The sequence below is a fragment of the Bos taurus genome, chromosome X, assembly GCF_002263795.3.
Source record: "Bos taurus isolate L1 Dominette 01449 registration number 42190680 breed Hereford chromosome X, ARS-UCD2.0, whole genome shotgun sequence".
NCBI lineage: Eukaryota > Metazoa > Chordata > Mammalia > Artiodactyla > Bovidae > Bos > Bos taurus.
The window spans coordinates 52,423,659-52,438,861 of NC_037357.1; the positions used below are offsets into that span (position 1 = coordinate 52,423,659).

The window sequence follows — 15,203 nt, forward strand, 5'->3', positions numbered from 1 at the left end:
TCATCCATTTTGGGTCCCATTTATTTCCTCTTCAGACCCAGACAGACCCAGGATTATATGTGATTCTTATTGTTTGTTCTTAGTGTATTTTCTAAAGTTTCTGTGGTAACCATAAAATACTTTTCTCACTAAAGAAGTTAACAGTGTTGTGAAGCTAAACTTCGTTTGACTAGGGGATTTTCACAGAAGATGGATTTATCATCATAGGTGTCCAACACAGTCCGTCTTCTCCATAGACTTACTAACTCTAGGATTCCCAATCTTATGTCCAAGGGATTATTAAAGCATTGGGAACATGGCATCAATGCTGGAGCTGGAAAAGCTGCCATCCTTGGTCCCAAATCTACAAGTATGTCTAATACTGGAGGTGGCTGCCCATGCTTCCTCTGGTGGGAAACAGCAAAACTCTCCCTAATTTTAAAGGAGTGTTGCAGTACCCATTAAATATCCTATTATACTAGCCCAACTCAGAGACAAGGGGCCTCAGGAACAAAAGTGGCTCTTAAAAGCATCAGTAGAAAGCAATCCCACCCTGAGCAGCCACACAGAGGGGAGAGAAGGGGAGCTGACTTGGCAGGGTGCACTCCCAAGCTGCTACACCCAACAATAAAAGGAATTCTTTCATTAGGAGTCGGAACTCTCTCCTTTAGTACCACCTAGATCTTTCCTGAGCCTGCTGACTTCTCAGGCTTAATAACATTAAAGACACACTGCAAATTGCTTGCTTTGAAATTTAGAAACAAATTTTATTTAAGATCTGAAATACGATTCCTAAAATATCAACTTCTCCGGAAAACCATGGCTACACAATAATGCATTGCCTCTATCATGTTAGAACGTGCATTAGACTCAAATACAAAAACCATGAAACAAACCACCATCCTTCAACAACTTGAGCAAAGATAGAATGAATGCCTAAGGAACAACATAGATGGACTTGCAGAGGATGGGCTGTTTTACTTCAAGCACCATAAAAAAAAAAAAAAAGCACAATTGCATGGGTTTTCGGGTATATACATTAAGTTGAACCTTTGGCACTAGGAATCAGGGCATTTTTCACGTAGCATTAACACATATTAGAAAATTGTGTAGTGTCAAAGGGATAGAACCACCAGCATTCAAGCAATGTTGTCAACTAGGCAATAAAATGTTCTACTGAATGTTTCTTCTTTGTCTAATTACTGCATACACTGGTAGCAACTTTGAAATGAGAAAAGGAGCTTACACTCCTTTTATTTTCTGTTTAGGAGAAAACAGAAAACTGAAACATAAGCCCTGTTATACATTAACAATTTTAAAGAGTATCAATTATACAAGAAAAAAGACTAAGAACAAAAAGAGCGTTTACAGATACCAGACATAACAGCGAGTGGTCAGTAGACCCTCACAGGGCTTTGCGGTGGTACTCAGCAGAAGCCACTTTATAATCGCTGGCAGTGAACAGGGACGCAGCATTTTTTGCCAGGTATTTCAGGAAATCATGCAAATAGCCCAACAATAATGCAAGGCTCTTCTCATCAAGGGGCGTGTATGCCAACATTGCCCCAATTCTTACAAATAATCTCAGGAGGTGTGGTGCCCCATAAACCTGGGACATCGGCGCATCAGGGTGAGCCAAGAGAATTTCAGCATACTGGGGCCTCTCAAATTTGTAGAGCAGCTGGGTGCCCAACATCACGTTGAAATACTCTTTTATCCCTCCCACCACCTCATTAACTGCATACTCCTTGTTGTCAACATTGCCTTGCGATCTTTTGCAGTTGGCGTATTCTTCCAAAATAGTATCCACGTTTTTCTTGGCTGGGAGTTGGAAAAGTTGCTTCTGCCTGGTGACTAAGTCCCAGTCCTCAACAAGCCATGGTTTTAATTCTTCAGGAATCTTCACCTTAACTTCCATTCTATTCTTGAAAGCATCCTCACTTTCAACTGTGGGGTCTGCCCGGGCCCTTTTCTTCCGAGGTGGCTGGGGTGCTTCGCTGGTGCTGCCACCATCTCCATTCCCAGGGGTCTTCTGTTTGTTCCTTCTGGTCTTCCTCACCGACCCTGATGGGGGGTTCTCAGCAGAGCGACCCCCCCATCTCCCTGGGAGTGCTGCTTCCAGATTCTTCTGCTGGGGACCAGCTGTCTTCTTTCCAGAGGACCCTCTCATTTTACTTCTTTGCATATTGCTTCTAGTTGGTTTTTTGAAATTGTCTTCTTCGGCAGATTGGTGTCCACGGGTTTGAGAACCCTGCTTTCTGGAACTCATTCAACCCTGTTTTTATTCCAACCACTGTAATATATAAAACATTTTATTTGATTGTTTTCTATGGAGACCTTGAACACAGTGTGCTTCCTAAAGGCCTATTAAAGCACAACACACACTACTCTCTTGGAATCTGGATTTCAAATCCTGTTTCAGGGCCAACCAATTAGTTGTTAGTGACCTCTTTGCTTGCTCTTTGATCCTCACTACCCCTCACCCACTACTCTCAGCCTACCCAATCACTCATCAGACCTGCCCATAAATTAGTTTTTTGATTTCACTCAAAAGACAGGAATATAATTTCAGAGAAAGAATGAATTAAACTACAAAAGGCAGTGGAGGTGAAATTCAGGATTTCTGAACAGGAAAAATGACAAGACAAAAGAAACAAGAAAGATTAATTTAGCTGCCTGGAAGCAAAATGCATACCAGCAAAGGTTTTTGTGTAAGTCCAGGTAGGCCTGAACTAGGCTGATGACAGAGTCAAGAGAAAGTGAATAGAGAACTTGGTAAATGAAGGAGAGAGAGGAGTCAAAGGAGACCCTACAATTTTAGGTCTGGGTAATTAATGAATTAGTAAAAGCACTAATTTTTAATGGTTAGTTTGGAATTAGTAATAAAATAGGAAACAAGTTCATTCATTCATTCAAGTTACTCTTCATATATTACTACTTATGTATTTTGGAACAGGTATTATGCCAGGTACTAGGGATTCGAATATCTAAAGTGACAATTATGAAACAACAAGGTTAGTATAGTGATAGTTATATAAACACAGGATATTTTTGGAGCAAACAAGAAATGGTACCTAATGCTACTTTCAGTGATAGCTTGTTGGAGGTGATAAATTGGTGAGGGATGAAGTCAGTGATGACTGCCAGGGTTTTGAGAATGGGTGATTAGGTCATAGTATTATCACCAAATAAGACTGCATCTAGAAGAGGAGGAAACAGACTGGAGAGGAAAGAAGTTTGGTATAGACCTAGTAAGTGTGAGGTATGCAGTTAAACATGTGACTTTAATGCTTAGGTGAGAGGTCAGAAGCAGAAATGGAGACCTGAGTGTAATCATCATACAGACAGGAATAGAAATAGTTCATGGAGGATAGAGGAAGAACTGAACAGGTCTAGAATTCTGGACAAACCTAAGAAAGAATTATATTTAAGGGATGAGTGGAGAGAAAGACTACAAAAAAAAAAAAACAAACCAAGAGCAAAAATGGTCCAAGCAGCCATAGGAGAATTAGGACAACGTTATTTTGGAATCCAAAAAAGTTGAGAATTTCAAGAACGAAAAAGATGATTTACACTGTAAAGTGCAGCAGAGAGGGTTAGTGAGATAAAGATGAAAACAACAGTTTTCTGGGATTCTTACGGAATGACAGATTAAACAAGTCCTTTAACTTACGCAATCCTTTTCTTTCCCTGCCAAGAACTCCTAGTGTTTTCCCAGATGGAATTTTATAGATCTTCTGGGATGGTCGTGGAGATGAGGTGAGAGACACAACCTAGAAAGGGAAAGCAGGCATCAACAATGACCTTTTGTGAAATCCAGGAAAAAGAAAAAATAATCTAACTTTAAAACATGTGGTTTACAATTGTGATATCAGAGAAAACACATGGGTTCTGCTGTTAGACATACTTCTACTTCAGTTAGGCTGTCATTTACGGGTTGTGAGGCTCTGGGCAAGGTATGTTAAGCTTTCTTGGCCTCTTACATCTATGGAGTGTGGCGAATTACCCCTAGGTAAGAATTTCATAAATACGATGTGGCTGAACAGCCAACACAGTACCTTGCAAGAGTATCTGCATATGTGAATAAGGACACAAGGATGTTCACTGCAGTGGTGTTTGAAATACTGAAGAACCGGAAATACCTAAATATTCTTCAATAGGGAAATGGCAATAGAAAGTATGATGTATGCACACCACGGAAGAACATTCAAATGAAATAAGCAGATTCATGTACTGATGTGGGATGATGTTCAATTATACACTATTAGATAAATAGGCAAGTTGCATAATGTATAATGTGTACAACAGGATCCCAGAGATAGCCTAAGTGGAGAAATAAGCACGTTTTAGAGAGTTCTTATAAACAGTGAGGTCCAACTTCCGTGTTTTAAACTGATGTGTATACATCAGAAAATATCTAGATGAATAAATACCAGACTATTAAAACAAGGGTACCCTCTGGGAAAGAACGAGACATGATGGTGGACAAGCCTGAAACCAGGTTTCTCTGGTAATCACAATTTTAACCCACAGAAAAAGCCCTTTTGCCAATTGCTAGGCCCCCTGAGATTATGTGAGCAGGTTTAAGGGAATCCCTGAAGGGGAAATGAAATAAGTAGTACTAGAAAACTAGAGCCCTGCATCAGGGGAGTCAGTTATTGGCAAGAGGCCTGGGTGCTATCACTAAGCATATGATTTCCTCTGACAGGACACAAAGCTCTCAGCAGAAATCCGAGCAAAGGTGCTCCTCAGCATCAAAATTTGTGAATACAGACACTGACCCTGTAGGAATCAGAACCTTCTCGCTGAGAGGGATATATAGACACATCCTGTTAAGGATCAGACGTGGTTAGTGTTTCATGGTATTACATCGTAAGCTACTAAGCTTACAAAATGTTTCTTACAAAAATTTTACTGTAACTGGGACAGAGGGAACACAGTATGTGAGGATATCAGAGTTTAGTTAAGTAATAGAGGTGATATCCAGAAAACCTACCTGAGGAATAATAGGCAGAGCTTCCACAAACAAGGGGACAGTTAAAATACCAACTAAAAAAAGCAAGATGGCCCAGTGCCAAGCAGACTGTAAAACACAGAAGTGGAGCAAGCCTGCAGAGAAGTCTTTTGGACGTCACACTGGTCATCAGCAATTCCTTACTGAGGAACCTAAGAATGACTGCTGAACCTCCTGTATATTCTTGGCATTGATTACATTTATTTATGCAAAGAAAACCATAAGGATTTCTACATGGTTTTCATTAAGTGGGTTAATTTCATCATTCTTTACAAATTCTATTATTCATATCAAGTCCAAAGTTGAATGAAATGTCTGACATTGGACAGGAAAATACCCAGGTTTGTGCTCAGACTGAATAAAGCTAAGGAAGCAGCCTTTCTTAGAATGGTCTCAGTACCTTTATTTTCATCTGAGTATCCCACAGATCAAGCAACTATTACTACCTGGAGTCAGAAGCCAGATATCAAAGGGAGGAAAAACCATCCTTTTGATGTCTGTCTCCTACTTGTAACACACTTATTATTAGGGTCACTGCACTTTGCACCTCCCTTGCTAGAAGTTTACATCACTCAATCACTTGGTGACATACGTGCTGTGGATATTCCTCATTAAAAACGTTAGGACTACACATTTCTTTGAGCTGTTTTAAACTGAATCTGCCAGTTTCTGAGTTTAATTTTGTTTACTGGCTTGGTGTACCTACTTGTTACTTGCATCATGCTTCCTCCCTTCATCTACCTCATCTAACTACCAGGAAAAGTCCCATTAAATTTCCTAACTACTCTAGCCCCATCTCTGATACCATATGAGCTGTCAGTACTCCACAACTTAGTATTTACTTAAATGTTTCACCTGTCCTGCTTATGCAACTAAACCACTTATCTCCACCTGCCATAAGCTTTGTGTAATATGTTTCTCTCTCAACTTTCTGCAGCAGCACTTAGGTCCCTTCTGGATATACATCAGTGAATCAGTGAAAAGGTGATTCAACACATGGGGAAAATGGAAGCACAAATTAAGAATGAAGGTCATCAAATATTTTCCCACTTGTTCCCTACATGTCACTTCTAGGGTATGCCAGAGAAAACACATTCATATGTTTGCCTTAGTTTTCCATCTTCCATTTCTGTGTAAATACTTGAAGGTAACCTCATCTTGGTATCAAATCTTAGATATTTAAAACCCTACTATTTTGATGGATTATTTCCCCATGTTAGTAAGGTTGGAATATGCATACATCTTGAGAACTGTATGAGATGAAACCAAACGGGCATACTTTACTTAACCACCCTTTCTGGAAAGTGATCGTCCCACTCAATTTATCCTGTAATTAAAAGATTTTTTTGCCCCCAGATGTGGATTTAGTAGGTTAAAATGTAATATGCTGCCAAATTACTTCCCTCACAAGTTATACCAATTTTCAAACTCACAACTCTGGTCTGCACTGTAACCCGATAAGGAAAATAGGTGCTTGTATTTCTTTTATTAGTTGTCTTGGTATTTTAAAAAAATGTTGTTTCCTGGCCAGTTATATTTCACATGTCCTCTATTCATTTTGAGTTGGTTCTTAAAAGAGTTTTTTATAGCTGCTTATCAATTGTCATATCTGGGCAAATATTTCCCCCAGTTTATAGTGTCTGATGAAATTTTAAAAGATGTATATGATGAAATATGTGGTTTTGCCATTAAGCTTAAAAATTGATGACATTTTAATGGACTTTTTAATATATTAATTCCTCAACCCACCCAAAAACTACTTAAGTTGTGAACTGAAAATCTATATTTCCAAGTAATTCTGTGGTAGCATTTGAGTAATAGTTCCTTTACATAATCATAAAACTATTACATAATTATAAACACCAAAATATATAGATATAGGCATCCTCTTACCACCTCCCCTCCCCGATCTCAGAATATGTCTTCAAATCTTTTTATGTACACATTCACACAGAAACCTACTTTTAAAACTAAATGTGTCTGTTATGTATTTATTGTGATTATGTATCATGGATTTACTTTGTCTTGACAAAGGTGAAACACATATTGCCCCTCACGTTTTCTCACTTTATCACAGGCATCTATGGCCACATACTTAGCTCATTCTTTTTAACATCCACATCATTCTACAATCTCCACATAGTATAATTTAACCAGTCCTATATAAATGAACATTTAAGCTGTTTCCAACACTTCATTATTACAGAAATGTTGTTAACAGATATCAGTGTACAGATGTATTAGGCAAGTATTCAGAAAGGCATTCTCAACTGCTCAAAGGATTTGCTTATTTACAGCTTTGATGACTTAAGAGGTAAATTTAATTTGTGAAGCAATGTTTTAATTTGTACTCCCAGCAAAAATGTTAAGCTCATTCACCCACAACTTCAGCAACACTAGATTAACATCTTTTGGGGGAAAAAAAGAGGGGGGAAATCTAATATGTAGGAAGATATTTTTATTTGAATGTGTGATATTGAGCATATGTTCAGATATTTGTACGTATCCATCTCTTATATATGTTGTTCCCATTTCTACTATGTTGTTTTGCCTTTTATTGACTTCCAATAATTAAACACTAGGTTCTTTTGTGTGTTACAAACATTTTTTCCAAACTGTCTTTATTCTTCTAAGTGGGTCACTGTGTGTGTATAAAAACACAAATATGTCAACTTTTCCCTTTGTGAACTTTGGCATGTCATGCCTGGGGAAAATGCTCCCAAATCAATATTCTAAATGACTTCCTGTATTCTCAGTATTTTATAGTTTCTTCCAAATATTATGCCTAATTTTTTCTAATAGAGCCTATCTTTTCCCCACTGATTTGATTTATAACATTCTAAATTATATGGATCTTTAAAGGTACTTAGTTAACAATGATTTTTGATTATTCCATTTTTAAAGGTATCACTGTTTCTAGGTCATCTAGTCTGTCATAATGATGTCTCTTCTCCCACCAGTATCAACACTGGTTTAATCATCATAATTTAAAGACATAAATATTGCCCTGGAATTAACACTTGTAAAGGGGATCCAAGGATGTTTGGTGCAGTATAAATGAAACAGAAAACCACTGGAGTCAACCTGGAGGACTATCAATAGTGATTTGGCAAAACAAAACATGGCTTACCCTTTATATAGACTATCATACTAGTTAAAGGATTGCCACTGTGAATGGAATCAAACAACTCTATAATGGACATGAAGACATCCAAGGCAGGTTGTAAAACAATATCTATGATAGCATATTTATGTAAAAGAAAACACCATAGTATATATATATATATCCATATACATTTTCAACAGGTACATAATTTAGAGATCTAGAAGGAAATAGAACTGATAATATACTGGTTAACTCTGGGGAGAGTAAGAGAAATGGGGGCGTGAGGAAAGGAAACCTGGGCCTACTCTGTAATATTTTAGCTTCTTATATTATGAGACTGATTCACATATCAATTAAGTGACTAAAGATTTACACTAAAATATGCATATTTAAAATCCTTATTAATTTTCTGATCTATTCTTATTCATGGTTCTAACTTACAGCTGGACTTAAGCACTGTATATTATATACTTTGTATGCATATGATTTGAACTGGTTTCCTTCTCCCCTTATGGATTCTGTCCATCCTCAGAGACCCAGGTCAAGGTCCTTTTCCTCCTTGAGGCTCCTTCACGTTACCTTGACCCTTGCCTTCTCTGGGCTGCTACTGGCCTAACAGTCCACCTCTCTTTCACCTTTAATCATTCTCCAAATAGCCTCCCATAAAGGGGTTCTGTGCCCTCCCCCTTCCAATCTATTGCATCTTTCCCACTAGGGCAGTGTGCCCTCCTCTGGAACTTAGCTTTCAGAAGGGAAAAAAAAAAGTAGAAAGGAAAATATAGTGACTCCATGGGAAAATAAAGCTGTCAAGAGACTGAAAAACCTTCTTTCATCTCCTTATGCAAATGATGAGCTATTCAGGAATACAGACTCCATTTACTGACATTTTTGTGTATGACTGTGTCAGAAATGAATGTGAACAAATCCAATGGTTTGTTGGAATAAATCTTTAAATGCATATACACCGTATCAGTTACATTTATATCAATTCTGATCTTGGAACATTTATGTTTAACATTTTATTTTTTGAGTCTGAGACAAAGAGGAATATAAAACCTGTTAGCAGACTGAATATGGTTTTGATTTGCTAGTTAAAAATTACAGTTCCTAGAAATTCCCTTATAAATAAATATGATCAACATACTCAATACCTTTCTAGAGTGTTAGGATAAGTCAGAAGTTATAATTTCAGAATTCAGTTCTAGTAGTAACCGCTGCTTCTGGAAAATCAGGAGAGAAACCAACAGTATTATTATTATTATTAACAACTCCAAAAAGGTATCTATTGCTGTGATTAGTACGTGTGTGCATGTGTGCATATGCACAAGTGTGTAAAACAGGATGTACCAGAGGAACTAATAGTCACAATGATTAATTAAATCAACTACTTATATGTGCCAATTTACATGTAATTTCCTCAATAATCCAATGAAATAGGAACCATTATTATCTTTATTTTACAGATGAGGAACTTTAGAGACAAAGTGAATAAGTATTCTGCCCAGGATCCTACAGTAAGTGGCAGAACCAGGATTTAAATTCAGGAAGTCAGTATTTGCTCTTGACCACTAAATTATGCTGCATATGGAATGCCACAAACTTAAAAAAATATATAGATGCATGGCTCTAACTATAGGGGATCAATTAGAGAGTATCCTTCACCAAGGAATGTAAGATTACAGGGCCCACTGATGTTTAGGCACTTTCTATACTGAAAGCACAGATGGACTTAGCTCCATCCTTCCATTCTTAGAATGTAGAGTGCTTTCCTCGACAGGCCCTTATTAATCCTCAAAATATTCCTAGACAGTTATGAAGGTTATGTGGAATTATCTTGTTTGAGAACTAAGGCCAGGAGAAGGGAGGCACTTACCCAAGATTCTGTAATGAGGGCTGTTCTGCAATCAGGATCAGATCTGATCCTCACTACACAGCAAACTTAGTTTTTCTGATGGTAGTCTAGAAGGTCAAACAAGGGGACAGCAAAGGACATAAGATAAAGATATGAGATGAACGTTTTGTTTTCCATCAATGCATTTTAACATACACAAAGGACACCAAAGCTGATAAAAAACGTACAAGTTTTTTTCCCCTTTCTTGTGGCTACATTTTCAAATTTACCTTATTGTACATTTATCATGATTTCTGATAATTTGTTTTTGCTTTTTTCTAAGTTTTATTAAGGATAATTTCAAATGGATAAAAATGTAGGGGAATAATATAAACCTTTGCGAATCTATCATCTAGCTTCAACAATTACCAACTGAAGGCCATCTTGTTTTATCTGTAACCCCACCCACTGCTCGCCGCCCCCCCCACTCTTGTTTTTCTCAAGAGCACGGAATAGCTGACTTTCTGTATTTTATTATGGAAAAATTCAAACATATACCAAGAAGACAGAACAATACAAGGAATCCCATAAGCTCATCACTCAGCTTAAACGATTTAGTGCCAATTTTGTTTTATCTATGCCCCTCGCCACTTCCCCTTACCGCTGAGCTAATTCTGAAGCAAATCCTAGACATCAAAGTATTTTGAAGCCAGTCTGAATGCTTTTATTGTTTAATTCGTATTTTCGTATATTTCTATAAGCTACAGGCAATTTGAAAACATAACCACAATATCATTATAACGTCTGAAACGTCGTCATTAATTCCTTAAGAAAAATCAAATATCGAATCCGTCTTTAAAATCTCCTGATGCATCTTTTAAGTATTTTTTTTTATAGTTGGTTCCCCGAATCAGGATTCAAACAAGGCCTACTCATCTCATGTGGTTCATCTCCAGCTAGCTCTCATTCCTCGTTCTCCGTTTCTCCCCACCCCCGCTTTTTTTTTTTTTTTTTAACTTTTCAATACGGAAAATTCCAATCCCCGCTATTTTGAGGTAACTGCCAAATAAATTATTTCACTGGTAAAGACTGATACGTCTCTTTTGTATCTCGAATTTCTTTTACGGAAGGAGGTGATAGGAAAAGCACTGTAAGGAACGACTTTACAGAATTTTACGTTTTTTCTCACTCTATTACGCGGGTTTTTCTCTCCACAGTAATAGCTAACATCTTCCGGAGCCACGCTGCGTATTAAGTTATTATACGTATTACATTACCTAGCAGTCGTATATTATACGCTCTAATATACAGCATACGCCTCTAAGGCACAAGTCTCTGAGGCAGATACTATTATTATCACCATTTTACAAACATGGAAACCGAGACACAGAAAGAACAGCCAGCCCAAGCTGGGCGTTGGCGATTAGGAATTCGAATCTAGTTCTGCCCGATTGTAAAGCCATTAATTAATCTTGTCTGTATACACGACGATAAGAGGAAATCGTCAACCCTTTCTTCTCACCCCCACCCCGAAACCTGAAACGAGGATCCAGTTCTTTCCGACAGACGACGACGTGTGTTCACTGCCGACTCTCCAACCGCCATAGTAAAGCCAGGTTTCTCTGGCAACTGATATCCATAGGCAGACACGTCACCCTGGAGGCGGGCTTATGCCCTACAGCCAATCACAATCGTCTCATCTAAGTTTTAGAATGTTCTATAACCAAATGATTGGATGAAGCTCACCACGTCAGCAATGACACTCCGCCGCAGTAAAGGCGGGTGCTAGCAACCTGCTTCTTCACCGTTAAGGCTTGAAGGAAACCAATCACCTTTGTCCTTTAGTGAGGGCTCTGACCAATGACGTTCGCCCTCTTAGGTTTTTAGCCCGCCCTCCAAAAGCGCGACAGCGGTTGGGTCATAAGTCTATAGGGCAGAGTGTTCACGTGGCCCACTTTCACGACCCAGAGTTCCCCTGCCCAGAGGTTTCTTTCTTTTTTTTTTTTTCCTGCAGGGAGGCATTGTGGGTTCCCCCCCACCAAACTGGGAAAGGAAGTGTCTACGTGGCCTACGGAAACAGGATGGGCGGAAATGAGCTAAGGTCCCCGCGAGTGGGGAAGCGCTAGGTCAAATCTGCGGCCACGCCCCCGAACCCCTTGCGCAACTCCTGGAGGAAAAAAAAAATAAAGGTTGACTGGGGGTTTTGATGTGTGTGCGAGCTGGGGGTGGCGGGTACTGCAGGCGCGCGGTGTCAGGGCTCCTGTGCGCAAGCGAGCCCGCGTGGCCTTGGCGTTGGCGTGTGCGCGAACGCCAGGCCTCGTGGCGCTGGAGGTGGCTGGTGTGCGCAGGCGTGCGCCCCTAGCGTCGGGGCTGGTGTTCTAGGGCGGGTGCGTGCGCGTGTGTGCGCGCGTGCGCGCGCGCGCGTTCTCTACGGATCTTTTTTCTACTTTCTTTATGTTTGAAAATTATTCTTACGAAAAGGAAAATTAAGCAATTAAGTCATGGCGACCATCACTGAGATAAAGGGTTTTCGCTAGAAATACTTCGGTCTCCCCTATCGATTTGATTTTAAACCTTAAAAATACACTTTCTTCCCATGTCTATCTCCGAATCAAAAATCCCGTTCTAAGCCGTAGCCCAGCAGCGGTTAACAACCAAATCCCCCACTGGCTTATTAGCAGTTCCAAAAAGCAGCTTTGCTGGTCCCTAATAGCCGTCTTCCCCCAACCCCTGCTCCTTCCCCCGTCCCTCCTCCACCCCCAAGTTGCGTCCAATTCTGGCACAAACAATTTTTTGCTGAGAATATCTGTACACGACAGACTTCCCCTCCACTAGGGACTCCGAATTTCTGTGGGGGCTGAGGCTCTCTTACCTGCTTGTTCTGATTTCCAGGCAGAGTGCTCTTAACGCAAGTATGCACTTACTTTAATTTTCCAGAAAGTTCTCCGTGTGAGGTTTATACCTTTTGAGTTCGCCACTAGATGCCGCCAAATTCCAGCAAAGGATTGGCTGTTTGGTCCCTGGAATTATGGGATTCCCCCATCCTTTTTTTTTTTTTTCCTGAATTGCTGAGCTTTCCAATCTATAAAGATCATATATATCTTTCATTTCTCGAAAAAAAATCAAATTAACTTCTTAATAGCCCTACCAGGTAGGGCTCTATTCAAATGTTTACCTCCTTTCTTCTTTCCTCCTTAAAAAAAATTCCCCCCTCCCATCTCTTTCTTCTTGCCTTTTTTTGGGGTGAGACAGTTAGAATTGATGAATGACCCCAAGCACTGATGCCGATGAAGATACGAAGATTCTAACCCTTTCTGTGGGGTTAGGATCTTTTCAAATGCTGCCACCTGCCCTGCTTTACCACCTTACCACGACCCCTGCCCTGCTGCAGGGGAAACACATGTGGTTGTCTAGTCAGTACAGACATTTGTCTTTACTGGACTTGGACCCTGGAATTGAAAACTGATCTTCTTTTACTTTTGAAAGTATGATTAGATATGTGTGTTTTCACCCTGTCTTCTGTAGTAGTACTGTTAAACTTTATTATGTTTTTGGAGTTTAGAGGCCTAATTAGAGGCCTAATTTTAAGCCCGATTCCACCACTTACTAGTTCTGAGAACCTGGGATTTATGTTCTGTGATCCTCAGTTTTTTTGCATGCTTTCTATATTTTAGATGTTGTGTCATGTATCACATGATATTCTTTAATTCTTCACAAAAAGCTTGTTAGAGGCATACTAATAAACAACACAAGTTATATTTATTTCAGTTATAGATTCCATACGTTTGTGCGTGTGTGCATATGTGTGTTTCTGGGCACACATGTGCACACATTGGGGAGGGGCGGGATTTAGAGCAGAGGTTCTCAAAGTGTTTTCCCGACACACCAATAGCATCACCTGTTGGGGAATTGTCAGAAATTTAGATTCTCACCTCCAAACTAATTAATCAGAAATTCTAGTAGTTGTTAGAGTGTGGGTGTCTGTGTTACAACAAACTGTTCTGGTGATTCCAATGCACACTTAGAAGTGTGCTTTGGAGGGCAGAAATATAATGCTTAGTTTTGTACACTCCACTAGAGGGTGCTACAGAATGTAAAGCAAAATAATAAACGTATATGTTTTTTATTGAGACACCCTGCATGTTATCTGTCCTGTTTCACAGATGAAAGACTGTTGTGAAGTGGTGTCTATTATTTTGTGCATACAAAATTTGGGAACCAGGATTGAACTTTCCCTGCCCTTTGAGCCCATGCCCTTGACAGTACTGTGTTGTTCAGCTGCATTATCTTGTCTTTCTGGGCCTCAAAATACATTATATATACCTTGTTCCCTGCCTTAGCTAACAATGACTGGAGTATCAAGAATAGGGGAAGGAAGCAAACCAAATAAGTGGAAGTAGTTTGATGATTTCATATCTTCCCTCAACTCCATTCTATGAAAGATAACATATGAAAGCTCGTGTTTCCTTTTTTGCTTTTATTTTTCCTAAATGCCCCCTCTACCTTATAGTTATCTTTTTTAGTTTATGTCTAAACCTCTTCTGTGTGGGGCTGAGGTAAAAGGGTAGTGAGGAAACACAGTTGCTGAAAGCCACACTCTATATAGCTCTAACCTATTAATCTCAACAATAAGCCTACAAATTAGGTGATGATTATCCCTATTTTATAGATGATGAAAGTGAGTTCTAGAGACTATAATTATTTCTCTTTGGTTATATAACTTGTGAGTAGTGGAGCCTAGGTAATTCCTGGTGTATCTGACAGTACTAAGCTGCTAAACTTTCTATGGCTTGGTTTTGAATCTGGTTTATTTACTATTTATGTTACTTTCAGCAAATTCTTAAATTTTTCTAAGCTCCAGTTTCAACATACAGTAAATGGGAACAAATATTCCTGCTTCATTATCTTAGAGCTGCAGTATCTAATACAGTAACCACTGTCTAAATACATGGGCATTTAAATTTGAATTAGTTAAATTTAAATAAAAAATTTAGTTCCTCAGTTGCACTATGCACGTTTCAAGGGCTCAGTAGATACTTATGGCTAGTGTTAGTACCAAATTAGACGTTGTCAGATACAGAACATTCCCAACATCAGAAAGTTTTATGGGACAGTGCTGATTTAGCATAAGGTATGCGAAAGGGCCTAACTTGGTGTGTATATCATGGCAGGTGCTCAAGAAAAGTAATTTCCTCTGCTCTTGCCTTTCAGCATCAGAGCTAGACGTGTTCTCTTGTTTTATTGATGGGATCAGGAGAGGGGAGTAACTTAAT

At 39.1% G+C, this 15,203-nt stretch overlaps 1 protein-coding gene across 5 annotated transcripts; it reads right to left on the minus strand.

Annotated features, from left to right (window-relative positions):
- Positions 1 to 721: 721 nt before the first annotated feature.
- MORF4L2 (mortality factor 4 like 2) lies at positions 722 to 12,865 on the minus strand. 5 transcript variants are annotated; one of them, XM_005227851.4, is made up of 5 exons: positions 12,803 to 12,865; positions 9,973 to 10,058; positions 9,251 to 9,319; positions 3,653 to 3,752; positions 722 to 2,272 (listed from the first exon to the last, which is right to left on the minus strand). In XM_005227851.4, the coding sequence occupies exon 5, from the start codon at positions 2,246 to 2,248 to the stop codon at positions 1,385 to 1,387; it is 864 nt and encodes a 287-aa protein (XP_005227908.1). In that variant the 5' UTR covers positions 2,249 to 2,272; positions 3,653 to 3,752; positions 9,251 to 9,319; positions 9,973 to 10,058; positions 12,803 to 12,865; the 3' UTR covers positions 722 to 1,384. The 5 variants fall into 5 exon arrangements, with proteins under 5 accessions (XP_005227908.1, XP_005227906.1, XP_005227905.1 ...); XM_005227849.5 differs by lacking the exon at positions 12,803 to 12,865 and adding an exon at positions 11,467 to 11,538; XM_005227848.5 differs by lacking the exons at positions 9,251 to 9,319; positions 12,803 to 12,865 and adding an exon at positions 11,467 to 11,538.
- Positions 12,866 to 15,203: the final 2,338 nt, after the last annotated feature.